Below are 27,982 nucleotides of genomic sequence, written 5' to 3'. Positions count from 1 at the left end.
TGAGTAAATATAGGAACAGTGCGTAGGCCTATCTCCTATTGCATGCTTGGATACTGCTGACAACACAAAATTAATGCTTGAACTTATGCCATCACTCTCACGAGCGTTGTTCGCTGTTTCATATGTGGACTTTCACGAGCGTTGTTTGCCGTTTCACATGCGCATTTTCACGAGCGTTGTTCGCCGTTTCACATGCGCACTTTCACAAGCGTTGTTCGCCGTTTCACATGCGCACTTTCACGAGCGTTGTTCACTGTTTCACATGCGCACTTTCAGGAGCGTTGTTCGCTGTTTAACATGTGTACTTTCACGAGCGTTGTTCGCCGTTTCACATGCACACTTTCACGAGCGTTGTTCGCCGTTTCACATGCGCACTTTCACGAGCGTTGTTCGCCATTTCACATGCGCACTTTCACGAGCGTTGTTCACTGTTTCACATGTGCACTTTCACGAGCCTTGTTTGCCGTTTCACATGCGCACTTTCACGAGCGTTGTTCGCCATTTCACATGTGCACTTTCACGAGCGTTGTTCACTGTTTCACATGCGCACTTTCACAAGCATTGTTCGCTTTTTCACATGCGCACTTTCACGAGCGTTGTTCGCTGTTTCACATGCACATTTTCACGAGCGTTGTTCGCTGTTTCACGTGCACACTTTCATGAGTGTTGTTACTTTCACGGGTGACAGTACCAACACCTAAATAACTTACTTTTAATTACAAGTAATTTTATCATAAAGCAATTCGTAACCGTTCGTCACGCTTGCATATGAACAGTAGCACAGGTCGATGACTCGCCAATAGTTATCATTATAGTTATATAGCGGACCATCTACTCAGTTTACTAAAGGAACCGATCGCAGTCGGCAACACCTTATTAATGCATGTCTTCTTTTGTTCAGGGATTTTGTGGAACTCTCAACTCGGTTTATCATAGCCAAATGCTCGCCATGGAAACCAATGCTACGACAGAGCTAGCTAAGGGTGTATCGTTATTGCACCTCATTTTTAAGAACTTTTAAGGAATTTAGGTCTATAACATGTTGCTGTCTATAATTAGTAATATTATATTGATACTGTAATAGTATGAAAATTATCAACACATTTAATGTTACTTGAACCATAGTTGTTACTATGAAACTTGTTTAGATATTACACAAACAGCACATATGTAGGTAAAGTATCTCACTTTAGACGCCCTCAAAATATAAAATCAGCTGATTTTTCCTCTTGTTCTCCCTACAGTCAAACCTCTGCTTACAAGCATCTCAATATACAAATTTAACAACATACCACGTAAAACTTTAGCAAATATCTGACTACACCAGAAATTGTTTTTAACATGCAACATTTCAGTGTAGCCAAGTGAACGTGAAGAGGCAGGTGAAAAGGCAGGTAAGATGGCAAGTAAAAATGTATGAGCATAAAAATTTTAACAAATATGTAAAGTCAATTAGTGTAAGCTTTACTCCATGTAAGTTAGTGTAGGGTATACTATGTATCTCTAACTTTACTCCATCTAAATTAGAGTACGTTATACTATGTATCTATAACTTTACTCCATCTAAATTAGAGTACGTTATACTATGTATCTATAACTTTACTCCATCTAAGTTAGAGTACGTTATACTATGTATCTATAACTTTACTCCATCTAAGTTAGAGTACGTTATACTATGTATCTCTAACTTTACTCCATCTAAGTTAGAGTACGTTATACTATGTATCTCTAACTTTACTCCATCTAAGTTAGAGTACGTTATACTATGTATCTCTAACTTTACTCCATCTAAATTAGAGTACGTTATACTATGTATCTCTAACTATTCTCCATATTAATTAGTGTAGGTTATACTATGTATCTCTAGCTTTACTCCATCTAAATTAGAGTAGGTTATACTATGTATCTCTAACTTTACTCCATCTAAGTTAGAGTACGTTATACTATGTATCTCTAACTTTACTCCGTCTAAGTTAGAGTTTTGGAATGAATAAACTTTGCTTGTAGAGATCTAAGTCTATGAAGTATTCCACAGCCTGTAGTAAAAATGTATATCTGGCAGCATTTGAACAGACCATGACACCAAGGTCTGTATAAAGGAGACCAAACTAAAAAATTTTTAACTTAAATTAGAATACGATATATCCACATATTACTGCGCACAGTTGGCAAAATTTTGAGCTCGCACCGACTTTTAAGCCATCTAGTAAAATTTCAATCTAAAGACTTATAACACTCTGCATGTTTTCCATAAATCTACTATAATTGCACAACGATAAACAAGAAATCCATTTTACAACAGTTTCGAGTAGTTTCATCATCAACCTACTGATTGGTGAAAGGAGACACACTTCAGTTCACCATACCCGACTGCGGCTAAATTTAAAAATCAATTTTTCTTTATAAACCGGCGCAAAACAGCCAAAAAGCTTTAGATTGTTGCTTGTCTTGAGCTTTTGTTAAAAAAAAACTAACTTCAGATGGAAAATCAAGTACAAAAAATAACATAAATTTGCAAATTTTAGATTTGAAATTATCATTTTTATAGAAGAGAGAGGTAGTTTTAGTATTACATATTTGTATCAAGTGAGTTCCGGCCATCTTACTATGTACATTAAGTAGTTGCTCCCTTAGCAATGACCACTGCACCTATACACAAGATATAAGCAATGACCACTGCACCTATACACAAGATATAAGCAATGACCACGGCCTCTATACACAATATATAAGCAATGACCACTGCAGCTATACACAATATATAAGCAATGTTGACTATTACAAAACTCTATTAGTTTCTTAGACCCACACTGATGTAACACTGTCTGGATACTGTCTAACTTGTCTCTACACTAATCATATCATAATATTCAAAGGTTTTACTGTAGTTATTGTAAGTAGTCTTGCCTACAGCCAGCATTGTCGGTGTCTCCTTTCTTTGCATTTTAAAATCTTTTGTAACAATAGGAAATATGCCACGCATCTTTGTTCAGCGTTAATCAAATTAGGCACAAATGTTTCAACTTTCCCTCCTGTTTTCCTTGATATGATAAATATTTTATCATTGTATTCATTTAGCCGCATACTAAATTTCTAGGATGAAAATTCTAACAAAGCTTTTTAATCATATCGAATGAAGATGTGCAAATGAAAAGTTATAAAATGGAATCATAAGAAAAGTGTTACGGCGGACCCCAATCGTTAGGGCTAACTACAGCAGAACCTCGTCATAAGACATTAATTCGTTCCGGTGTTGATATCGCAAAGTGAAAATTTTGTATAGAGGGGTATAGAAACCAATAGTAATTATCTAATACAGACACACCCTGGTAAAAAAAAACTACAAAAGTTTATATATGTACTGTACATACTAAAAATTATTAAGAAAACAGTATATCAACCTTAATAGCTATAACGGACATGATCTGCAATAAAATGTAAAATTACTATGTACAGTACATACCGTATAGAGGTCTTACCTTCGAAACAGACGTATAACAGAAACTTTGAATTTAGCTTAAATGAACTTAGCTTACTAAACCCACACTTGAAGATAAATTCTAGCATTTATTTTACTAAACTTTAATTTTATCATCGTCTTAATTAATCGTCTTACAAAACACGAAGAATGCTGAGCTGAGAGAGGAATAGAGAGCGGCGTATCTCTTTCAAGTGTTGTGGAATTGATGTCAGTGAATAGCATATCGGCTCTTTGCGACTGCGACGTATGCAGCACACTAACCACCACAAATGAATTTCTAGAGACGTTTTCGTTGATGTCGAATGGTAAAAAAAATGCTGTAACGAGAGGACGAAAAAACATTGTGTTCCACACCGTGAGGAGAAAAAACAGCAAAACAGGGAAGCCATAACCCAGGGGTGCACTGTAATAGCATTCATAATCAACTCAGGTAAATGTTCAAATGTACAAGTACACATCATAACAAATCAATTGAGCAAACCAACTTTCTAGTCGAACAGAAATAGTAACATAATGAATATCTTTGCTCTCTACTTTTGATGATGTTTCGATTACATCCGCAAACAGCCTCGTCCATACACACAATGTGAAAGGAAATGTAAGCAAATAAGTTACATATTGACAGATAGGCACCTCAAGCTTAAACAACTTTAAGAGAAACTGAGGTCAGCCATAAAAACTAATAAGACAACTCACCAGGTGTTGGAGGAGTTGAGCCACGAGAATTTGTGGATCTTGTTGAATTGTTGAGAAAGGAGTCCAGGTTTGATGATGAACTAGTTTTGCTGCAAGGAGATGTACATAAACATATGATGATAAACAAACATTGGATGATCCACTAAATGTGATTGATGGGTAAGAACAACAAAGCATACTAACAAAAAGGATAGTCAGTTTTGTTCAGAAGCTGCCGTTTATTTAGGAACAGGGAGTTCATTAAAACTACAAAGTACATGTATATGAGAAGAGGGAGATAACGTGATGCAATATTGGATCTGAGAATATTAGCGACGTAGTAGCTGTCCAGCTTAGTTCATGATTTGAAAATACTGAGCATATTTTTGTACAACACTAGCTAGCGCCATAGAACATCCATAAAGGCATTTAGCGAATGAACAAGTTCAACAAATCGGATACACGTTTCCATAAGAAATACGGAAAAGATAACTAGACCTGCAAAGTTAAATATGTAGATCATAATTCACACGACGTACTAACAAGATCGTTGTTTTAAATATTTGAACATAGACAAAGCTATAAACGACACTAACGATAAGAATTAGATTTTTTAGTTTTTGTTATCATTATAAATAGACTTGCTTGCAACCTTTTATCTTATATAACACATGATCACACTCGAGATGACAGGGAACAGGACATTTATCTTATCAGATGACTAATTGATGAGGAAGAGTGTCACCTATTTAAACTGGAAGAACTGCGCTAATCGAAACGGTAAAACGTTAGAAAGCTATCAAATCACCAAAAATGTAGGGGCTGACCAATTGGAGTGACAGAGTTGTTCGTGAGATCCAATCCTTGCCCAGTCTAAATAGTAAGTAATATATATTTACTCGCATCTACCTGACCAGGCAATACTCATTAATATTTCTAACTAGAATTGTGAGTGAGTGCACTTGAATTTTCAAGACTGAACAAGTTATGGAATTTCGATAACGATAAGCAGGTACTCTGATGGTAAACAAGCTTGTTTGCCAAAAGCCGACTAACCGATGACTTGGCATTTCAAAACACCAGTCCAAATCGGCACAGTGCAAACTGCTGAATCCTTTAGGTAAACACAAATTGTTTCATTCCTCTTATAGCTTTAGCAGCCAAGACTAGTGATACCAAGACTAACGATACCAAGACTAGCGATACCAAGACTAACGATACCAAGACTAACGATACCAAGACTAACGATACCAAAACTAGCGGTACCAAGACTAGCAGTACCAAAACTAGCGATACCAAGACTAGGGGTACCAAAACTAGCGATACCAAGACTAGCGATACCAAGACTAACGATACCAAAACTAGCGGTACCAAGACTAACGATACCAAGACTAGCGATACCAAGAGTAGCGATACCAAAACTAACGATACCAAAAGTAGCGATACCATGACTAGCGATACCAAGACTAGCGATACCAAGACTAGCGATACCAAGACTAGCGATACCAAAACTAACGATACCAAAAGTAGCGATACTAAGACTAGCGATACCAAGACTAGCGATACCAAGACTAGCGGTACCAAAACTAGCGGTACCAAAACTAGCGATACCAAGACTAACGATACCAAAACTAGCGGTACCAAGACTAGCGATACCAAGACTAGCGATACCAAGACTAGCGGTACCAAGACTAACGATACCAAAAGTAGCGATACCAAAAGTAGCGATACCAAGACTAGCGATACCAAGACTAGCGATACCAAGACTAGCGGTACCAAGACTAGCGGTACCAAAACTAGCGATACCAAGACTAACGATACCAAGACTAACGATACCAAGACTAACGATACCAAGACTAACGATACCAAGACTAGCGGTACCAAAACTAGTGGTACCATGACTAGCGGTACCAAAACTAGTGGTACATAAAGAGGATTTTCCCATTGACAAACCAACACTATTCAAACAAAAAAGTGACCATTCAGTAGTTTCCACTTGCTGGAAACAGTATGTACTCACGGGACAGTAGATATCATCAATATTATAGATATATCTTCTCAGAGTTTAGCTATTTGGAACCAAAAATGTTTCAGGCAGTTCTAAAGTTAATTTTTTATCGTAAAAATGCAAATATACAACATTTGCTGTTTTGGCGAAGCCAAGTGAAGAAGATTCAAGCCGAAATCTTCTAGTTTTTGGGAAAAAGAAACAAGATGTGTAACACATTTCTTAAAATCTCCACTTTCAATCGTAAAAAGTTATTTAAACAAAAAATACCTGAAAACCCAATTATTCACTGGATTACGCGGGATAAAAAGAGAGAAGCAGCTGGGATGCTAGCTTGGCAAGATCTGGGTGTAAGCCCTCATGAAACAGTCAAACATAAATATTACAAGTTGAACCAATGGCCAGACATGTTACTAACATTTTAGGTGTCGAGCGAGAAGTACCCATGGACTGTTGTAGCCTGATATCTTCAAGCTTGGGAGGGCTTGGAATGAAACCCACATCACATCCTTCTTTCACCAGACGTCCTATCCACCAATCATCATTGTACTTCTACAACAAAAGACTAGATGCGTGAACAGTGGGTGCGATGTAAAGCTTGAGCGGGCAACTCTGAAATGGTCGAATTCAGGGAAACGACTGACACGAGGTGATGCTGTAAGTGATGTTACACCTTAAACATGAGGTGATGCTGTAAGTTATGTTACACCTTAAACATGAGGTGATGCTGTAAGTGATGTTACACCTTAAACACGAGGTGATGCTGTAAGTGATGTTATACCTTAAACACGAGGTGATGCTGTAAGTGATGTTACACCTTAAACACGAGGTGATGCTGTAAGTGATGTTACACCTTAAACATGAGGTGATGCTGTAAGTGATGTTACACCTTAAACACGAGGTGATGCTGTAAGTGATGTTACACCTTGAACATGAGGTGATGCTGTAAGTGATGTTACACGTTAAATATGAGGTGATGCTGTAAGTGATGTTACACCTTAAACATGAGGTGATGCTGTAAGTGATGTTACACCTTAAACATGAGGTGATGCTGTAAGTGATGTTACACCTTAAACATGAGGTGATGCTGTAAGTGATGTTACACCTTAAACATGAGGTGATGCTGTAAGTGATGTTACACCTTAAACACGAGGTGATGCTGTAAGTGATGTTACACGTTAAACATGAGGTGATGCTGTAAGTGATGTTACACCTTAAACATGAGGTGATGCTGTAAGTGATGTTACACCTTAAACATGAGGTGATGCTGTAAGTGATGTTACACCTTAAACATGAGGTGATGCTGTAAGTGATGTTACACCTTAAACACGAGGTGATGCTGAGTATTTATAATATTTTGGCTCTATTACACCTTAATAGCTACGCCAGGCATTAACCCTTACTACTATTAGATTAACCCTTACTACTATTAGATTAACACTTACTACTATTAGATTAACCCTTACTACTATTAGATTAACCCTTACTACTATTAGATTAACCCTTACTACTATTAGATTAACCCTTACTACTATTAGATTAACCTTTTGATAAACTTTATTGTCATTACGGATAATATTCAATAGCATAAACTTATCTCTATCAATTACCTAAAGGAAACCTACCTTCACTACTAACATCTACCAATCACCTAAAGGAAACCTACATTCACTACTAACATCTACCAATTACCTAAAGGAAACCTACCTTCACTACTTACATCTATCAATTACCTAAAGGAAATCTATTTTCACTACTTACATCTATCAATTACCTAAAGGAAATCTATCTTCACTACTAACATCTACCAATCACCTAAAGGAAACCTACCCTCACTACTAACATCTACCAATCACCTAGAGGAAACCTACCTTCACTACTAACATCTACCAATCACCTAAAGGAAACCTACCTTCACTACTAACATCTACCAATTACCTAAAGGAAACCTACCTTCACTACTTACACCTACCATTCACCTACAGGAAACCTATCTTCACTACTTACATCTGCCAACTACCTAAAGGAAACCTACTTTCAAGCCAACCAACCAGATTTAAAACTGGCACTAAAATCTCTTATTACTTCTGTTTACTTTAGAGATTGGCAAATTGATGTCAACATCTAACAGTAGATGGAAGAAAGAATTAACACTCCAACTATGCCCTTCTGTTTAGAAGACAACCTTAAACGAGCCAAAGTGCACATGAATAAAATAGTCCTACCAAAATATTAATAAATGAGATGGTTGAAAAAGCAATACAATCTGTCATTTGTTAGTATTAGCAAACAGCTTCGGATCAAGTAAAGATGATTGCTGGTGATGATCAGGAGAGTGATCAACCAACGCGGTTTTTATAACTCGACAAACTTTAGCATAGGGCCTTTACCTTTGCTGCAAGGACTGCTGGGAAGTGAGCCAGATTGTGAGACGTGCTCAAAAAGCATGCCAGCAACCTGGTGCACTCCAAAAAGAGTGTACGTTATAAAAAGTGTACATTATATGTGCGAATAGAAGTGGTGTGCCTCATGGCTCTTTTGTCTATCATACAGTTCTGTTGCCAACCATGCACCAGTTTTTGTTTGCAATAACAATTTAGAAGCCAGATTTTCGATAGCAAAAAAAATCAAAAAGTATTGACTCACAATACCTAACCTTTATGATAAGAATACATCTATGCAATTGACAGTGCTGGATAAAACTTTAATAGTGGCCCTAGCCATGTAAGATAGCGCTGCTAATTAGTAGAGCAGCCAAGAATCTACTAGCCGGTACTACCCTCCAACATTTCTATTAAAACCACAACTATGAGATGATAAAATGGCTGAGAGAGGAAACTGGCTAACTAGCTGGTAATGCTGGTAGAGCCGTGAGAATAGAGATTTATTAAATAACCTTAATTTACATGACCAGCTACTCAGATCCAATGAGCAAGTTTGGCCTGCTAAGTAGGAGCAGCGTAAACACAATTTGTTCATTTGTTCAGCACAAACCTACAAGTATTCACATGATACAAGAATACGACAATTTTTATGACTATCCATGCGATGTATGATGGAGGGGGCAAAACAGCACAGCCACTGTAGGCGGTGTGAACGTTAGCATATGTCAGCTACTGACATCAATAGAATGTGGGCGCATTTAGTTTTATAGCAGACCATAGCATTAGTGCGGCGGTGCTGGGTTTAAGGCTTAGCGAGCCCACGGCCATATTCTAGCATTCTAATCAACATCAGTATTTTGGAGATTGCTAATATCTAGGTAATCCATAGCATCTGAGAAATGAAATATTCTAGCAAGCGCGAAGAGACACAAAACCCCTACAAATGAGGGGAGACATCATCCATCCAAGAGAGAAAAGACATGAACCAACCCCAGACTGGTAATAAGCTGTAACTCTGATGCATGTGAGAAATAAGGAGACAGAGAAGTAAAGAAAGGCAAGAAAGATGAGGAGACTAAGAAGGAATGATTGTGAAAAGCTAAAAAGCAATTACTCTGCATAATTAAAATCAATGATCTATCGCTGGCAATTAGAAGCAGATGCGCTAAGGCAAGCTCACCTCTTTTATGTGTAGGAAGTCTTTCACACTGAAGCTAACGGCGCAGCCGTGTACCGGCGAATCATCGTCAAGAGATCCATCATAGGCTACATTGGTGCGTACAGCAAATGCCACATTCCTCGTCTTCAAATAGAGCGTGAAATCATTGAGACCCTGATACATAAACAAACGGCCATTCGCCTCTATCAGAGACTCAGACTCAAATAGTACAGAGCTCCTGACTGTTAGACGCGCAGAGAAATGCAACAATAGTGCATCACGGAGATGATAACAACTAAGTGCAGAGCTGAGTTTAAAGGTTGACTCGCAACAAATTTCACATTACAGTTAGTTGGTATCAAAAGATTCACCATGTCTTACTCTGCTGTGTGGAAGGTGCAAAATATGTGGAAATGTGATTACAAGCTCTTAAAAGCTAAAAAACGAACAGTTAATCGCAGCCATCACGAAAACATTATGGTTATTATTTTGACACGTGATGTTATCACATGAAATCAAAGGCTAATAAAAGGCTCAATATAAAACAGAGCACTAGTTTATGACAAACACTTGGGTTCTACCGGAAAGCCCTTATTTTTCAACTATCACAGGTTTCCAACAGGCTTTTCATGTTTATCAGGGGATGATATGCACTCCTTCGAACTAAGGTTGAAAAATTAAACAAATTTTTACAATAGGTTTTGAAATATCAGTGCTCAAAGTGACAGCATTAAAATGATGATGAAATAAATGTGTAAGGGCAATAGACATGGTTTTATTGAATGCGTGAAGTATATTTGTGAAAGTAATTCAACGAATGAGGTTGCATGAAAGTGTAAACAGAAGCCATTGTGTTCAACTATGTCCCATTCGAGCCATTTTGGAATAGGATTCCAATCTACGGCGTTTTCGTGATGTGGCGTTTCTATGGCGTTTAACTGTTTGTTTTTGAGCTTTTAAGAGCTTGTAACCACATTTCCACATATTTTGCACTAACAACACAGCAGAATAAGACATGGTGAATCTTTTGATACCAAAAAACTGTAATGTGAATTTTGTTGCAAGTAAACCTTCATGGAATGTCCAAGAATAGTGGTTAGTGGTGAGTTAGAGGCTGCCCTCATTTCGCCTACATCGTATTTTTATATCAAAAGCCAATTCAGTTGTGAGTAGTTTACTGAATAGAGAGAGTAGTGAGTAGCTCACTGAATAGAGTTGTGAGTAGCTCACTGAATAGAGAGTTGTGAGTAGTTCATTGAATAGAGAGTTGTGAGTAGTTTACTGAATAGAAAGTTGTGAGTAGTTTACTGAATAGAGAGTTGTGAGTAGTTCATTGAATAGAGAGAGTAGTGAGTAGTTCACTGAATAGAGAGTAGTGAGTAGCTCACTGAGTGGAGAGTTGCGAGTAGTTTACTGAATAGAGAGAGTAGTGAGTAGTTTACTGAATAGAGAGTTGTGAGTAGTTCACTGAATAGAGAGAGTAGTGAGTAGTTCACTGAATAGAGTTGTGAGTAGTTTACTGAATAGAGAGTTGTGAGTAGTTCATTGAATAGAGAGTTGTGAGTAGTTCATTGAATAGAGAGAGTAGTGAGTAGTTCACTGAATAGAGAGTAGTGAGTAGCTCACTGAGTGGAGAGTTGCGAGTAGTTTACTGAATAGAGAGAGTAGTGAGTAGTTTACTGAATAGAGAGTTGTGAGTAGTTCATTGAATAGAGAGAGTAGTGAGTAGTTCACTGAATAGAGAGTTGTGAGTAGTTCACTGAATAGAGAGAGTAGTGAGTAGTTTACTGAATAGAGAGTAGTGAGTAGTACACTGAATAGAGAGAGTAGTGAGTAGTACACTGAATAGAGAGAGTAGTGAGTAGTACACTGAATAGAGAGAGTAGTGAGTAGTTTACTGAATAGAGAGAGTTGTAAGTAGTTCATTGAATAGAGAGAGTAGTGAGTAGTTCACTGAATAGAGAGTTGTGAGTAGTTCACTGAATAGAGAGAGTAGTGAGTAGTTTACTGAATAGAGAGTTGTGAGTAGTTCATTGAATAGAGAGAGTAGTGAGTAGTTCACTGAATAAAGAGTAGTGAGTAGTACACTGAATAGAGAGAGTAGTGAGTAGTACACTGAATAGAGAGTTGTGAGTAGTTCACTGAATAGAGAGAGTAGTGAGTAGTTTACTGAATAGAGAGTTCTTCAACAATGAACTAATCGAACCAATGCTATAACCAACCAGACACCCAAACCACTTTGATCAGCACAAAGATTAGCAAGGTTCCCATGGTGTCTTACCCGACATTTCTCGAGCTGCGCAAGGGCCATCCTCTCATTGTCCCTTCTCACTGTCTCCTTGTCCTCTTCGAGTGATAGTTCAGATGAGTGTTGTGACTGGTGTGAGACATTGGAGTCACCTGATTCCTAAGAAGACAGTTTGCAAGAGCTTTTACACAATACATCGCTGCCAAAAGTCACACAATAGTTTACGTGACTTTTTGGATGAATCAATGTTTACACGCTATTAAAATTCCACAGGTAGAGAATAGACAGCTAGCTAGAAATAGATGCATGTTGAAAGGAAAAACAAAATCAGCATTGTTGTGGCTGTCATACACGCTGCAATCTGATTCCTCGCACGCACCGTCTTGTGATTTGATTGGGTTTGGTAATCACCTGCTGTTTTCCTGAGAAAATTTCGCGCCATGTTCGCTTTTTCTTTTTTTTAGAAAGAGACAATTTGCTATCAGTAGAGTGAGTGTGTCCGGAAGGTATGCTGTCAGTGTGTTGAAAAAACCGAAAAGCCTCTCTGGCTGACAGCTTATTTCTGGCATCTTCTTCATATGCACTCAGTCGTCGGACTGCCGCGCCAAACCGCCCCTTGATGCCTGCCACAAGGTTGAGAGTATTCAAGTCTTCGGAATTCTCTTCATCATCAATCCTACCACCCCTCCTGTTTTGCTCAGCTATAGCAGCATCATGTATCCTCTGAAGACGCGCGGTCTGTGACTCTATAACATCATCTGTTCTGTCAGCGTTACTAAGTTTGCGAATGACATCACCAATAACGATACCGGCAGGACTCAAGTGATCCTTTATATCATGGAGGAGGCCGCGGGAAGTGGAAACCTCCGCTGCCTCAAGTTGCTGGGCTTTGCGGATTTGCTGAAAGTATTCATTGGGTGGAGGCCGCTGGAGGTCCGCCTCAATATCTTCTTGTGTACCACTCAGTTTTCTCACGGCCTGCACGATCGAGGCTGGAGCCAAGCGGTCGACCACGTCCATTTCTTCTGCTGACCAACATTCAAATACAGACAGGACCACACATATCAACACTTTTGCTGCCTATTAAGTAAAATTAGCAAAGAACTCGCGTGAATAAGCTCAACGGGACCTGTGTAATTACATGATAATCCAATAAAAAACCAAGATGGCCTCAACAGACCAGACCAAGTCACCCAAATTAGTTCTAATGGTCGCATTAATGATGGTCTTAGTTCTTTTGGATCATTTATAGAGGAACTATGGTATATCAGACCTTTCTAGAGGCATTAGTGCATAAACATGCCATGTAGCTAGAGTAAAAAAATAAGACAAGGGAGCTTAGAGAGCACTATAAAACCATTACCGCCATCCGACTGCTGCACAAGACATTCTCAACAAGGCTTGAAGAAATACTGAAGGAATCGTAGGACTCAGAGTCACTGCAGGACAAATAGTAATCATCTTCCCTTTCCAATACGATAGATCTGTTTGTGCTAAGAAGAGGAGGCTCTCCAGAGCAGACAGTCGCGAATACTCCCAGTGTCTCTGGTTCATTTGACAGTCTTTCAGGTGAGTCGAAACAAGTCATTTCATCATGTAAATATGACCGATTCACGTTTCCATGCAGGCGTGAACGATCCATCGCTAGCGACAACAGCTGAGGCAGTGGCAGGTAAAGTGAAGGAGGCAGCAAGCTGTTACGAGGGCAGCTAGTGAGGTCATTAAGGTGCTGTTAAGTTTCCAGAAGAGAGATGAAACGATTCAGAAAAGGGTAGCAGAGACATAAACCAGTGCACACCAAACTATGCCAGTTAATGTCTACTCTAAATTGCTAAACATTCAGATGCTATGAAAGAGAGCTTCCTGTTATGTAATTCTAGTATTCATTAGTATATTACACTAGCTTACACCAACAAAAATGCTAGTGTCTTATATAATCCTAAGTTGAACATAAAGGAATGAAAGGGCACTGGCTGGTGTTTGTAGGGTTGCTCACCTACCCTTTAGAAAACTATAGCAATGGATCATGCAAAGCTGTGCATTCAGTCATCTAATATTTACATGTACTTACACCCAACCGATTTTACATATATATATAACCTGTTAAAACAGTTCAGCAAGCTTTGTGTGTCTCCTGGTCTCGGCTTACATTTTTGATCTGCTGAGCTAATATTAGGGCCTTTGCTACCAGCTGACTTAAGAGACAGCTGCTGCCACCTTAGTGCAACACGACTGTGGAAATGACATACATGAATAGAAAGATTGATGGATATGCATTTATGCTCTAATGCACCTTAGCTGAAGTTTAGTATTCACTTGAAGGGCCAGACCCAACTTTTCCTCAAAATGTATTGAAAGCGTGTAAGGAGCAGGTCTAAAGAAAATGCAGTTTATATCATTAAGAACATCCTGTTCTTAATGATATGAAAAGAGTAAAGGCATCTCTTCAACAAGTATCTCTTTGATGATGAGAGTACATGATTAACTATGCAGTGTTACTGAGAGACATTATGCGTAGGCAAGGCAACAAAACTACAAGGTTATCCTGCTATATTTCAGAAATGCTGCTAACAAGTATTACAGGAAAGTTGATGCTGTCAACAGCGCTATAAACCTAACATACAGGAGTTAACTATGTCGGTTCTAATTGCAGGAAACAAGAAACACGGCGTGAAGCACAAAGGAAAATTATAGGGCATACTGAATGTGTGGATCAGAGAGATTACAAGATGGAGAGTCTAAGCAAAGATACCTGTCGTACAACACTGTTTGAGCTGTCAGAAAAGCTGCTCCCAGTGATGTCATACCGCCTGACCATTCCTCTCCGCTTCCCTCGATTAGTGTTTGACTGGAAGAAAAACAAATAGCAGCTGCCATAGCTAATTCAGGTAGGAAAAACAGTGCAGTAGACTTGCCAATCTCTACAACCCTCTAAGCTAGGTGGCGCTAAGCAATATTTTATCGCATCAATTTTTTGCGAGTAACTTGGAAATCAGCCTCTTGAGAGACTACAAGGAATAATGAAACCAGCAGAACCTGCATCCATCCAAGTCACTGTTTGCTAGTGACCTTCGTCTGACCTAGGTGTTTATTGCCCGTGTACCAAACATGACAAGTCTATTTTCAATGATGGGTATTTATTTTTCTCAAGAGATTTATTATGAAGGCACCAGCATTACCAAAGAATTCTAAAAATTCAAATGAGCGCAGCTTTAACAGAATGAGTAAGCAAATCACTTGTGGATTTCTCAATACAAGAAAACCAAAATAGTGCAAAGTGCTGTTCTTCAGTTCTTAAGCCTGTTGTATTGATGACTGCGTGTCAGCTGTTGTTTCTAATCAGAGTTCAAAGGCTAGATTTCCAGCAGCCAGATAAATAAGCAGGGCCAGTCAATGCCTGTCAGCAACCCTGGGCAATTTGTCCGGCGATCTTAAGTTTTTAAACTTTTATTAAATATATCTAAATGTGCTCATAACACAACGATACTTGGTAAAACACTAATAAAATAGTTGGGCACCCACAGCAAATCTCATAAAACAGAAAAAAACAGTATTTCACCGTTATTCGGGTTGAAACTATAAAAGTTCGTAAGATTTTAAAAAGCTTGTATAAACATTACAGCATTACCCTAGCATATCCGTCGAGATCGTAATTAATAATCAGTGTTAATCATAATTTCCTGACTCAGAATATACTGAAAAATTATAGTTAGTATAATAAAACTCTTCACTTGCATCACAATCATTTATTACCTACTAACGAATGAGTCGTATCGACTTTTTTGCGACATCGGCCTAATAAAAAATTTTTATTATAGCGAAGGAAGTAGATCAAGATATTTACAAATGGAAGTGAAATTTCTGGTCTAACTAACTGTGCAAAAATTAATTCGACTGGTTTACGCTGTTACTTAGAAACAGGTGTTGTAAACAGAGACATGTGAATGTCGGTATTTCGGCAGTTAGGGTTTTTGACACACCCAACGTAATCCCGGAAAACCGGCCATTAGGGTTCAGTGGGTTGAATTTAAAAGCTACCGGTAATAAGTAAGGTTTCTCTAATCAGTGGTACAGCCCGCAATCTGCTAAGTGCCAAGAGTTCCTAGTAATAATGATACATGTATATAAGATTCGTCTCATACAGAAAGGCCTACCATTACGGTACGTATTGCAATTGACCTAATCGACTCCGATGCTCTTACAAACAATAATCTTGTAACTTTTGCAAGACTGCACAATAGGAAAGAATTTATGTGCAAATGGATGGATCAGCCAAATAGGGAAAACTTGATTCTTTCAAATATTTGTGGTACATTCTACCAAGTTTGACAAAATAGTGTTGATATGAACTAGTGCCTACAACAGATATCCGGGCACTGGGAGTGACAAAAGAGGAATTTTGAAATCTAATAATAACGACAGCCTTGCAAGAACCACACCCCGAAGGAAATTTAAAGTGGAAAGCGTGAGCAACATCATTTGCCCTTGACATTAATACATAGCAAACTCTATAATGTCAGTTACTAAACATTGAGCACTGCTGACATACACAAATTTGCTGGCGTCCATCGAGCATTAGTGACAGTATTTGCGAATTTACTAAACATTTCTCTAATATGTTTCAGCCTGTAGTCAACCACAGCCTGTAGTCAACCGCAGTGTGACCTATTTATTTGCATGAGCAACTGGAAAGTCGGTCGCTTTTAGACATTCCAATGCGTGAACATATATTACAAGTCACAATCACTTATAAGTTTACTGTTTATTCTTGTGCAACTGATACTGCTTGCTAATGCATCGAGAAGAGCAACGCACAAGTGAAAAGTAATGACCTTGTCTGAGCGCACAGAGTTGACTTCTCAGTATCAACATGGGAATCTTTTTAAAACAGCGACCTTTGTTACCTTCTGGTCCCCTACTAGTGTCAGCTACAGTTCAGCATTTCACGCAACTTCGAGTTAGTTGGTAGAGGACCAGCATATACGACTAGCGAACCTAGTATAAACCTGGTCTACATAGACTTTACAATATTTTTCCACCCTTGCGAACCATTTATTTTGAGTTGTGTTTTAGATTTAGCCATCAATCAGACATATCTATAGGAACTAGTTGAGTGGTAGCTAGAGCAGACATAACCAGTGGAGCATCTAGTTGTGATTCTAGCAAGCTTACACCTTTGAGTAGAATGAGTAAAATGAGTAGACAGTTGATCCAATCTGTGATGATGAAGCTAAGGCATGCATCTAATCATATATGTATAATCATACGCTGTATAGCTGCATAATCGGCTAAACACCTATTGCAGTTGTTCTTCTAGTTATTGCTTCTGCGTTAGTCTCAACTAATAACTACTTTTAGAGGCCACCACTGCAATTACAACCATCTGTCACTTCATCCTTCTTTCAGGTTGGCTACATTCCTACCACAGATATACACTATACTAGTTTTTCTTCATCAAGGACAATTAGTATGATTAAATATTACCAAAGAATGTTGCAATTTAGGCCAGTTTCATCAGTCAATCGAGTTGAAACAGTACAAACAACTAGACTTTTGCTGACTTTGTGACATTTATGATATGAAAAACACAACACGGTCGTGAGGTGATACACAAGAATGGGCTAATATATACCATTGGGCATCAGGTAGTTAGCTGTTGTCGAAGGAGGGTGCTGATCTAGTTACAACAGTGAGGGAAGCCAACAGAGATTCTTCTGCTGCAGAATGTAAGAAGTCTACAAGAAAGTGAGTAATTGATCCAGTGATAAGCCAACAAGACATATTATGGAATATAAATTGAGACCAGCATTATTATGAGCAAACTTTTTAATGAATTGAATGTAGCTACTGTTAAAAGTGTAGAGTGGATCTTTTTAATTACACAATCAGTAAAACCATTGAAGTAAAACCAATGAATCTGCAAAACAGTATTATAGCTATAACAAACGAAAATAATCGTCTTTTATACACAAATATCATCTATTTAAACTGATGCACACCGAACGTTTTATGCATGCAAATCCTTTCCTGACTATCAATCCTGGTTCATATACATTCCATTGAGTAGCATGGACTTGTAAACCAGACTTAGTAGTTGTTTTATTATGGTTGCACTGTTTGACCAGTCGCAAAGATAAAAACAAGAGGATTTAAAAACTCATTTGTTGGAGGCTGGTAAATAGTGTACATGGTAGACGATTGCTCAAAGAAAAAAAGTACTTGGGTACAAGTCTGAAAAATATCCCGATGATACTTGGATGGATCCTAGCACATTTTTATCATGTGTCATAGAAAGCTGTAGTGTCTCTAGACTTTCATGGGTAGATGAGTGTCGTATTCACATGAATCATCAATGACACAGATTTGTGTGTCAGTGTTACGACTCCGTGACAAAGTATTTGTGAACCAGGTTTCAACAGCAACACTTTACATATAGATATATATTTAATCTATGATACTGTAAAAGACAAACCTGCTACAAACAGAACAAAAGAGACCTTGACCTAAAGCTAGTGCTATGTCATAGTGTTCCTCTCCAGATTATCCAGTAACGGCAGAGCAATGGCAAAGAACCACAAGTTACATTCAGACATCGTGTCATTATATTATATCATAAAACCTTGTCATAACGGTGAATATTTTTAATGAAAATCAGTATAAAGAATAGCAGTTCTGTAATCCACAGGGCACCAAAATCGTCTTAACTAGAATAGAAGTTTAAAATAGTTTAGACCAACTAGGTATTACACACAGTAAAATTTATTCTGTTCGTTACTCAAGATAGTGACAGGAGACTAGCCGAGTTGCTTACTCTTAGAAATCTAGTGAACATTTTAGAGCCATCTTGGACACATACACGTACAGTGCAACACGGATAACTCAAACTTGAAGGAACCGAGCAAAAGTGTTCGAGTTATTAGAGCATTCAAGTTATCAGGACAGTCATAAGTGCACGTATTTATCAGTAGATGCATGTACATATACAAACTATATATCAATCAAAAGCATAGATTGCTTGTTGCAAGTTAAAGGGTCTCTCGTGTGAAGTTTTTAATATTTTTAATCAAAAAAGTATAGATATTTTTCTATCACTTGAGATTTGTTTGTTGCTTTAGGTGATGTGACTGCCAGGACGTTCTCAGATTAAAATTGGCAAAACTTGATCGCGGTTAAAACGCTCAGAAAAAATACATACGTATTTTTCTACCGAGCGTTTTAACCAAGATCAATTTTGCAGTAAGCCAGTTATCACAAAACTGCTTTACTATTAAAAAACCCATTATCAATTTTGCCGATATTACTTTAAAGTTATCCAAATTTTACCTCGCTTTTCTTGCTTTCGGAGAGCTTATCGCTAAGCGGATGTTTGGTAAAATTTGATTTTTGCAAACCTTTAGAAAAGTCGTTAATGAAAATATTTGCCGATGTTGGTAATAACGAGGCCTAAGAACTACTAAAAGTCGATGTTTATCTCTATGGCTTGGAATAAAGTGATATTCTAAAGCGATAGTAACAACCGTCTCGGTAGCCGTTTGGCAAAAAACTGTTCGAGTTAACGGAGTTTCGGTCGAGTTATCTAAAGCCATTTATTATTGCGTGGGAACGGACCAAGCAAATCCATTCGAGTTAACCATGTGTTCGATATATCCGAGGGCAATTTATCTGAGTTTCACTGTATATATGCAATGCTTGTTGAGCTACTGGACACATACATGTATATATACAATGCCTGTTGATCTACTGGACACATACATGTATATATACAATGCCTGTTGAGCTACTGGACACATACATGTTGTTATGTGATGTTACGGTTGGTCACTACTTGAAGCAAATTAATTATCATGATTTTGATGAGTGAAATTGAAAGATGCAGTTTAAAGGAAGGAAAATAAAAATATTCATAAAGATGGTGATGATTAAGCACAATAAAATACATATTTATATCCTGAATACAAGAATTTATGAAAACTATTATGGGTACCATATAAATAGATTTTATATATTTAAGTTACTAAATACTTAGAATCAGTCAATAGATATTTGATGTTAGTAAATTTGTAGCTAGTATTTGGACAGATCACGAGGAAGCTCTGTGATGCAAAATATTCAGTTGTAGTTGATTATTCCTTATGATAATTCTCATGCTCTCTTCATGAACATCTCAGGCTACGGTGGACCCACACCATATGATTTTAATTCATTCCAGGGTTGGCATCATGAAGCCAAGGCAAGGATTCCGTATAGAGGGGTATACAAACCCGTAGTAATCAATTAATGCAAACACCCCCTGGTGAAAATCATCAAAATTTTATATACGTACTGTACATATTAACAATTAGTAATAAAATAATATGTTAACCTTAGTAACTACAGTTACCTACAGTAACTTTAGTGGTTATGATCTGCAATAAAATATAACATTACAATGTACTATGTGCAGTATGTACCGTAGCGAGTGCTTACCTTCGAGAGAGAAGGATAGTATACATGATGAAATTAACTTAAATGAATTTAGCTTACTAAACTCATACTTGAAGCTAAGTTTTAGTATATATATAATACTAAACTTCAACGTTGCCATTGGCTAAAATTTTACCAACCATCTGTTTCGGTCTCGTTTTTACTATAACTTATAAAGAATAACACTGAACTGGGAGAGTGAGCATCGTATCTCTTTCAGACAGTGTGAGAGGGATTTCGGCGAATAGCAAATCAGTATCTTTGTTATTTCAACATATTCAGCACACCAACTGCCAAATTTTAATTTTAAGAAAATTTTTTGTAGCCATCGTATGGCAAAAAGATTGGTATGGCGAGGACGAAAAAAGACCATGTGTGACATTGTGCACTGCCTTCAGTGCAATGCCTTCACATTTAAGAAAGTCTTAGGTTAATATTGTTTAATGAAAAACAATACAAAAATGTACTGACCGCCCAGAAGACTTGAACTAAACATAATAATGATGCAGTGAAATAAAAGCCACACTGCTGATGGTTGCATTCGGTATACAATTTTTACTTAAATAATATAATTGACAAGCATGAGCCTAGCGTAAAAGCTTATTGTAAGGCTGCGTTGACATTCATGTGAACCATTTAAAAACTCATCGAATTCAAAGGTTTTCTATGAAATAAGATGGGTTCTGGCTGGGCCAATATTGGCCAATAAGAATAAGTAATTAAGTAAACGAGACATGACGAAAGCCACTATTAAATTTTAAGCGAGCCTGGAGAACAGCCTGGAGAACGACATAAAGCCATTTTTTACCATAAACATTGCGCATTGTCAGTCGATATACCTTAGTTTGCTATCACAAGAAGACAGCAGCGTAATCATTTTGGCTGACAAAGCTGACTCTTTCAATAAAACTATTGCCACTACTAGATAAGGTTAGCATGTGTAATCGGGAGAATTGACAAGGTTGTAGCTGAAAATTACCGTAAAACCTTTATTTTAATGGCATGGCACTGTGTTTTCCAACCCTTCATCTATAGTGGTGTTTTATTAGAGGCGATGTTAAAATAGAGGGTGTCGCTGTATTTTCCGAATAGCTCGTCAGAATTTAGGGAAGATAAATTTAACTCTTTTACAGGTGAAGCAATGCTTATGTCACCTATATTTTGCATTCTTCTTTGGGCGGACCATGATTGGTGCTGTCGACCTCAGCATTTTTGCTAAATCGTTTTTCATACACATCAAAGTATCAACAAATTCATCAACAAATATCAGAATTAGAGTGTAGTTCTGATGATTGTGAAGATCGATCTCCTCAGGCATACAGTCACTAAAACCAGGGCCACCACTACAGTAACAACGAAAGGATTAATTGTTATTGATGTAACCGAGTCGTTATTAGTACCATTTTGCGGAAACTTTTTTACTTTTTACTGATCACTTTTCATTATGGGATGGTAAAGATCAAAGAATGTCAAAATGGTGGTCTAATAGAGATGGCGCTCAATTAAAGGGTGGCGCTGTATTTTTCAACCTTTCTCCTATAGTGGCATTTTATTATCTAGAGACGGCGTTCAGATGAAGATGGCATTCAAATAGAGGTTCTATGGCACTTGTGAGGGTTTGACAGGTATTGCAATCTTTTATATAGCAACTCACCTTTGTGTACAGATATCTGTTTAATTAAACACTCATTGAATCGTCAGAAGCAGTTTTAGTTTATTTTTCAGTTTAACTGAATATCTGGCAGTAACATCACACGCTCAATAGAGGTTTCTGCTATTGCGTCGTATCCAATGCAACCTTTCTTGGCAATTCCAAATATTAGGCTCCCAGAATACAACAAAAACATCCAAGAAATTAATGATCCAAATTTTTTGTGTGTGTTTGACGTACTTCAATATGTACTAAGTTAAAATGACAGTTTTATATATGGTACAGAAAACAACCTTTCAAAGTACATATTGCAAAACTAGTTCAATTTAATGACACTCTTAATGCATGCTGACAACAACCAGTCAACATAAGAGACTAAGACAGTTCTTCCTTAAACCAAGAGAAACTGCTGATGATGAAAGATTATCTAGATGTAATAATAAAAAAACTTAGAGCTGCTACATAAGGGCACGCGAAAACATTAAATTTCGACTTAATTTAATCGAAAAACCAAGCTGTCATGAGGGCAGCTAGCGAGGTCATAAAACGTGCTGTTAAGTGTCCAGAAGAGAAATGAAACGATTCAGGAAAGGGTAGCAGAGACATAAACCAGTGCATATCAAAATATTCAAGTTAATGTCTACTCTGAATCGCTGAACATACAGATGCTATGAAAGGGAGTTTCCAGTTATGCCATTTTAGTATTAATTAGCACATAACAAACAAGCGTACACAAACAAATATGCTAGCATTTTATATAACCCCAAGTTGACCAGTTCACAGTGTAACAAGTGTCACTAGAAAGAGCAAACAGTACCACTTTGTTTAGAGTTACATGTAACATAGACATCCGTTCGTATCGAGGTAAGAATAACATGCAACACTCTGAAAGTCTTCATATCAACAGTATTAATCAAGACTCCTAAATGTGGACTTGTACAAAGTTAGCAAGTACGCAAAGTTATCTAGCTTTGACAGGTTTTTCATTACAGCGACCCATGACAACACCTACCGAAGATATTTGTGTACAAGAAAACTGTTAATTTCGTGTGCAAAGATAAAGCATGCCTATTTATAAACATATTTTGAAAAATAAAAGCTTCATATTAGATACAACCATAAAAGATTATAAAAAAACACGATACGGGTTTAGTGCTGCTTTAGCTGTTTCAGTGGTCGCTATATCTGTGTGTGAGAGTATTACCAGGCTGCAAATAGCGTAAAATTTGATTCATCAACTGCCTACCTAAGCATAGTGCCAAAAAGAGCTGCAGGTGTAATTTTTGCAGTTTATTTTAAAACAATCAATTTCAAAAATATCAAAAAACAACTTGCTATACGATCTTATATTAATGCAAGCAATATAAACAATTTTCAACACAAGGCTGTGAGACACTGGAGAGCTTCTCGAATGTAGTATATGTTGGCTAAAATGCACCATTGAACAACGATCAATGAATTAGGTGTCTTTGTCCACTTACAAAATAATAGCCAAGAAGGCTGTTACTCCACAATAATATCCTTCGCAAAATTTATAATCCGAATGCGTGCATTTTCGCACACGATGTAGTCCTTAGAAGCGTCGCAATCGTTTCTCAGCGTAATAGTTATCAGACAACAGAGCGCTAATCGCAATGATATATTTTACAGTATGAATCGCTAAAAATCACTTGCCAACTATCTCTTGAAAACAGTTTGTGAGTCAGTCAGCTTCTATTGCTATTACTTTGGCAATTCTCAATTTTGAACTAATTAGACCTTTTGCTGACGTCAGTGGTTTCGGTTTTGCCGATCTCGTTCCTAGGTCGTACTAGAAAGAGGATAACTTCAAAACCAAAGGCAAAATAAATCATGTACATAAACACACGAAGATGTATCATGGTATATGATTATTTTGGAATTAAACACTTTGTATGATACCAGTTGGCACTGGCTTTTGGAGACATAGACGTGCAAAGCCACAAAGTTTATTACAATATTTACAATATTAAATCAAAGTTTGCAGAATTTGTAGTGTTTTGAGAATTATAAACATAAGATGTGTGTAGATAAATAACAAAAGCAGCACATGACTCCTTTTTTCAGCACCATATCTAAGACAGCAGCTGTGTTGCATTTCGTCTTGCGTTTTGATGTTGGTTTAAAGCATTAGTCTAGCAGCTTCGTAGCTACATGAAATAAACTCTGCTTACGTAATTAAGGTGTAGGAATCAACACTGTTATTCATTCTGCGCAATAGTTCATGAGGACGTGATATACCTGTATAAAATTGTTTAGTGCTTCAATTGGACGTTTCAACTTTGATAAAACTTAAACTTTCAAACTAGCTTAGGCAAACAGCATCAAAAAGAAATAGCAAAGCGTTTTAAGCTTTCTTTTAAACGTCAAGAATTATTGAGAATAATAATCTGATTTTGAACTTTGTGTTTTTTAGGCCAAAACGCCAAGATTCGTCAAAACTGTAAAAAGCATAGTCATGCAGTTGTAAGCCTATGCAACAACAGTCTACAAGCTCATTCGTTTTGAGACAGGAAACTAACAAAAATGGATTACATGTATTTTGCAGTTATTGACTTTGTAAGAATATCACATACTATCTCATTGTTGTCCAACAGTAATAACTCATTTCACTCTCTGACAGCAATTGCTCATTTTCTCTAAGCGCGTACGCAGTAGTTTTGTAGTAGCGTTTTACTGCTCAAATTTGACCAACTTATTCGGCAAGAGAAGGCAATTAAATTTCTGGAGTAGTCATAATCTATGGTAATTGTGTGTTTTAAAAACTCACACAGCTACTATGTTCAATTGCAGCGGATGTGGTTCGCGTTTCTTTAATAAAAATGTGAAGTATGAGGCCAAATTAGTATTTTAGACTCTGGTTTAAACTTTTTCGGTCTGAAGTTCTTTATCAGCGATACCTCAGCTGGGACCCCAACCTAATTATGATTGTTAAAATGGCCTGCTATTAAGGACATGTTAAAAATCATGTTTTCTGTCAACTAAAAGGCATGATATAAATCTGTGTAATACAGAAGTTTTCAAATCAAATTTTGCCATTCAATACTATCAAGCATTAGCCAAACTTATTTTCTTATCAACGATTTAGGATTCTCCATAAATATGATCCAGAATTTGATGAAATGCCAAACTGCTACTCAGTGTTACAGGTTTTTCAAAACCTTTCATCTTATGAAGAGTCATGGAGAAGGTGAACAAAAACCATCGATTTTTGTGATAGGTATTTAACAACGTGGGAAATAAAGTAAGTAGGTTTTAATTTGATTGAAAATGTTTGTTGTATGTTGTAAAGTGTTTTGAAGAAAAAATGAACGCACCAGACTTACTTCCATGTATGTAGTGGGCTCTCATCGCTAAAGGTAAATATATGTTTGGAATGCAAATAGTGTATATATAGTTACCTTGAACAGGTCTGTTAAGAAATACACACTTGTTGCCGTAGTACGTATTTGAAGTCAAAGTTACTTGTAGCAGCTAAGCGAGCCATTTTACTGTTTCAACCAAATTTGAACCAATCTACAAATTAGATACGTTTCTGAGCTAAAACAAAAACACAAAAGTTAAAAAGAACCAGTGTGTCTATGCCTCCGCCTGCTGTCAGTGCAACTGCCTTCACCAATGCCTTTGCATACGAGTATATTTGTGTTTTTGTCTATGTCTACACCTCATTAATGAAGACATAGCTATTGTCATGCCTTTATCTATGCCTCTACAGTTTCATATGTTTGTAGTTGACACGTAGACAAGTGGGGGTGAATAAAGATTGATTTATTGTACACTCACTTCACTCATTACCTTTTCATTCTAATCAGTTATTTCACCGAAAAATCAGCCTTTCGCATATCCGTGCTTACTAACTCCTTTTTGGCACATTTTCCTACGGCTCAAACCTTTTCCATCACCTTCCTGTGCAGTCTCATCTCGGACCTAAGGACCTAAGGCTAGTAGATGTAAAAGGTACAGGGTATCAATTAGTTATTTGTCGCCACAAGGTATCAATCAATTAGTTAATCAGTATCGACTGTTTGCACGGCCCACAACTGTTACCTTTCTGGAAGGAAGAGTCACATTTCAAACTCTTTGCAGAACCTTTGCTAATTTTATCTTCTACCAAAAAAGTGTGATAATATATATAATATAATAATAATATCGCTAATAAAGCTGGTTGTTACATTGGGAGAGAAATGCAGAAGTGGTGGTAGCTCAGCAGCATGCCCCAGAAAACCAGAGAACCATACATTAGAAGGCAATAATCACTCTGGCCTCTGTTATCAAACTCTAGCTAACAAGCAACAGTTTCAGGTCTCACTAGTAACATAAACAAATTATCAATTGCAACCATCTGAGAATCGTAACTTTATTTCCAATTTCGAGTTGTTCACAGCTGATCAGATGAAATGGCTATTGAGCAGGTAGCTCTACGAGTTAACTGGTTCCTTAGTTAATGCTAAGACATGGCTTGTGTGGGCCTTAGCCTTTAGTCTAACAGCACCACCCGTATCGGTCCGTGTGTGGGCCTTAGCCTGTAGTCTAACAGCACCACCCGTATCAGTCTGTACTAGATAGGAGTCAGCGTTAGATAGCTGAGTGCCTTGTCTAGTCATAACTGCATCTTTCCATGAATCTTTTCTGTCGAGGGCTAGTTGAGATACGTCACTGCAATTGTTAAAGGCTGATTTAGTATGACCTAGACTAGTAGTAGTAAGAGCTACACAAACTGTGTGCTCTCCATGGTTCCCGCAACAATGATTAAATAATGTATAGTATCAGTTTTAACTACAGTATTATTACTATATTTTTCACTTTAGTAATTTGGGTTGTAACGTATGAATAGTAGCCAACTCAAGGCAGATTTTATAATTTTATTCAAATATAAATGAGAGGATAAAAATAAAGTGATACTTGTAGTACGTTTCCTAAATAACCTGACATAGTTTTAGGTGTTTTGCTCTAAAATAGTCGTTCAATGATTTTCCTTTCGATATGCTGTGTTTTAAATACCCAATCGTGACATTACTGAGCGCACATAGCTCAAACTGTTTTTCAGAACATTTCTTATAGTTGCTGAATTCGACCAACTAGGCAGTCACACGGGCTCCTACAACCACAGCCTTTAGCCACACTATGAATTTAACTGCAAGCAGATAACTACACATTACAATGGATCATGATCAGTGTAGTGCAACCTACCGAGCAGGCACTCTTGGTAAACTAGTTCTTGGTAGAACAATGGGCTTTAATGCAGAAGGTACTGGTGCATGCTGATATACAAATAGCTTTTGATGAGATGGCCTCACAGGCAGCTCGCTTGCACTCCGGTGACTCGGTAAAGGTGTAAGTAAATTATCATTGGAGTACTGGTATCCTAGCAGTGCACTGTGAGCATTTCGTAAGACAGTGTGCAGTGGTACCCCTTCACAACTATTATTATACACATCTTCTTTACTATATCCGGAGAGCAGATTTTGACTTTCACGGCATTCTTTAAGCTGAATGTCTGTCCCTTCTGGGTCGAGGAGAGTTTTAAAGCACTGAGTATTTACCTTGGAACAAGATTTGCTCAACGAGAGCAATATTTATGGGTACTTTATAACAAGGGGCTTGTTTGTTGGAAACTTCTTTTGCTCCTCTACATATTTTTTTATTTTAATGAATTCGTGTGAAGGCATCTCTTCCAGGTCAGGAAAGGAATGGCTGGGGCTTATAGCTACTGTTTTGGCATCTCGTTTCGCTCTACGCTTGAGTTTCTGTGTGTTAAATGAAAAATCTTTGAGCATTAATTTTAGGGTTTTGATTTGAACATCGCTATCTTCCATCTTCTTCGGCTGAGGCTGGTACGTCATATCTTTACTGCAACTCTCACGAATATTATTCTCTTGTCTATATTTGGTATAT

The 27,982-nt window shown here is 37.5% G+C and overlaps 1 protein-coding gene across 2 annotated transcripts in view; it reads right to left on the bottom strand.

The window, feature by feature from the left end:
• LOC137385621 (voltage-dependent L-type calcium channel subunit beta-1-like) overlaps nt 1-23,681 on the bottom strand; it is a 43,015-nt gene extending 19,334 nt beyond the window's left edge. The window contains exons 1-7 of one of the 2 annotated variants that reach the window (XM_068072120.1): nt 23,551-23,681; nt 17,588-17,690; nt 14,708-14,803; nt 11,989-12,114; nt 9,729-9,851; nt 6,583-6,716; nt 4,178-4,266 (exon numbers count right to left, since the gene is read on the bottom strand). In XM_068072120.1, the coding sequence (XP_067928221.1) occupies nt 4,178-4,266; nt 6,583-6,716; nt 9,729-9,851; nt 11,989-12,114; nt 14,708-14,803; nt 17,588-17,590 (571 nt within the window). In that variant the 5' untranslated portion in view covers nt 17,591-17,690; nt 23,551-23,681. The remainder of the gene's footprint in view (nt 1-4,177; nt 4,267-6,582; nt 6,717-9,728; nt 9,852-11,988; nt 12,115-14,707; nt 14,804-17,587; nt 17,691-23,550) is intronic. The other variant, XM_068072121.1, reaches the window with a different exon arrangement.
• Nucleotides 23,682-27,982: the final 4,301 nt, after the last annotated feature.

Source organism: Watersipora subatra, chromosome 1 (assembly GCF_963576615.1).
Source record: "Watersipora subatra chromosome 1, tzWatSuba1.1, whole genome shotgun sequence".
In the NCBI taxonomy this organism is placed as follows: domain Eukaryota; kingdom Metazoa; phylum Bryozoa; class Gymnolaemata; order Cheilostomatida; family Watersiporidae; genus Watersipora; species Watersipora subatra.
This window is presented reverse-complemented; position numbering and strand designations above follow the sequence as displayed.